This window comes from Lottia gigantea (genome assembly GCF_000327385.1).
Source record: "Lottia gigantea unplaced genomic scaffold LOTGIsca_9682, whole genome shotgun sequence".
In the NCBI taxonomy this organism is placed as follows: domain Eukaryota; kingdom Metazoa; phylum Mollusca; class Gastropoda; family Lottiidae; genus Lottia; species Lottia gigantea.
In genome coordinates this window covers 1-1420 of record NW_008711137.1, presented here as the reverse complement: position 1 = coordinate 1420, position 1420 = coordinate 1, and the positions used below count along the sequence as shown (strand labels likewise).

Here is a 1420-nt window from a genome sequence, read left to right as displayed (position 1 = left end):
GGGAAAAATCAAGGACCAGTTGGTTAAAAAGATCCAGCCAACCCAGCTGTAAATGGGTACAGATAATCCAGGAAAGATCAATGCCAAGAGATTTGGTCAAGGACCAGCTGGTAGAAAGGATCCTCATTATTCCAGTCAACCCAGCTGTAAATGGGTACAGATAATCCAGTGAAAGATCAATACCAAGAGGTTTGGTCAAGGATCAGCTGGTAGAAAGGATCTTTGTGAACCTTTACTTTGAAATAGAAAGATAAAATAATTCCTAGTTTGAGATATTTTTAAAGGAATTATGCCATTTCCGTACATTTCTAGTACTTCTGAAGATTATACACGAATATTCAAGACCCAAATCAACCTCCGAAAATGGCGAACCATGGCCTTTTAAAAGAAAAGCCTCTTTTCACTTGCTAACCTTGTCCTTCAGAATGCAAAAATTGTAGAAAAAAAATAGTCGAAATGTTCTCTTTAAATGTATCATAATCTTTGATATATTCTACTTATCAAATGACGTCATGTTTAAGTGCCATCTAATGATGTTCTATAAATAGAAATCTTGAAAAGCTATTAACTATAAAAACTGTCCTATTTTACCGAAAAAATAACACCAAGAAATTAGCACCTTTTCTTCTAATTGTCATTAAATATAGAAAAGTATTGGTAGGCGAGTTTTTGTCTGTAAAACTCTTCAACTGTAAACGAGTCAATTATCAGTAAACGTTTTACTAATTACATTTCATTTCTCAGTGTAAATAATTTACTTGACATACAGTATTAGGTACAATAAATATACTAGTTGACTTGAAAATGTCAATTCGGTATGTCAATTTGATGCGTAAAGTTTGGTATGTCAATTTGATGTGTAAAGATGGTATGTCAATTTGAGTGTAAAGTTTGGCATGTCAATTGGAGTTTAAAGTTTGGTATGTCAATTTGATGTGTAAAGTTTGGTATGTCAATTTGATGTGTAAAGTTTGGTATGTCAATTTGATGTGTAAAGATGGTATGTCAATAGTTTGGCATGTCAATTTGAGTGTAAAGTTTGGTATGTCAATTTGATGTGTCAGTTTGGCATGTCAATTTGATGTGTAAAGTTTGGTATGTCAATTTGATGTGTAAAGTTTGGTATGTCAATTTGAGTGTAAAGTTTGGCATGTCAATTGGAGTTTAAAGTTTGGTATGTCAATTTGATGTGTAAAGTTTGGTATGTCAATTTGATGTGTAAAGTTTGGTATGTCAATTTGATGTGTAAAGATGGTATGTCAATAGTTTGGCATGTCAATTTGAGTGTAAAGTTTGGTATGTCAATTTGATGTGTAAAGTTTGGTATGTCAATTTGATGTGTAAAGTTTGGTATGTCAATTTGATGTGTAAAGATGGTATGTCAATTTGAGTGTAAAGTTTGGTATGTCAATTTGATGTG

The 1420-nt window shown here is 32.3% G+C and overlaps 1 protein-coding gene across 1 annotated transcript; it reads left to right on the top strand.

Moving 5' to 3' along the window:
- Nucleotides 1-912: 912 nt before the first annotated feature.
- LOTGIDRAFT_71080 (hypothetical protein) lies at nt 913-1147 on the top strand (the record flags this gene model as incomplete). The annotated part of the gene is made up of 2 exons (XM_009068954.1): nt 913-1042; nt 1065-1147. Coding segments are annotated over 2 exons (213 nt in total), but the record flags the coding sequence as incomplete, so codon positions are not given.
- Nucleotides 1148-1420: the final 273 nt, after the last annotated feature.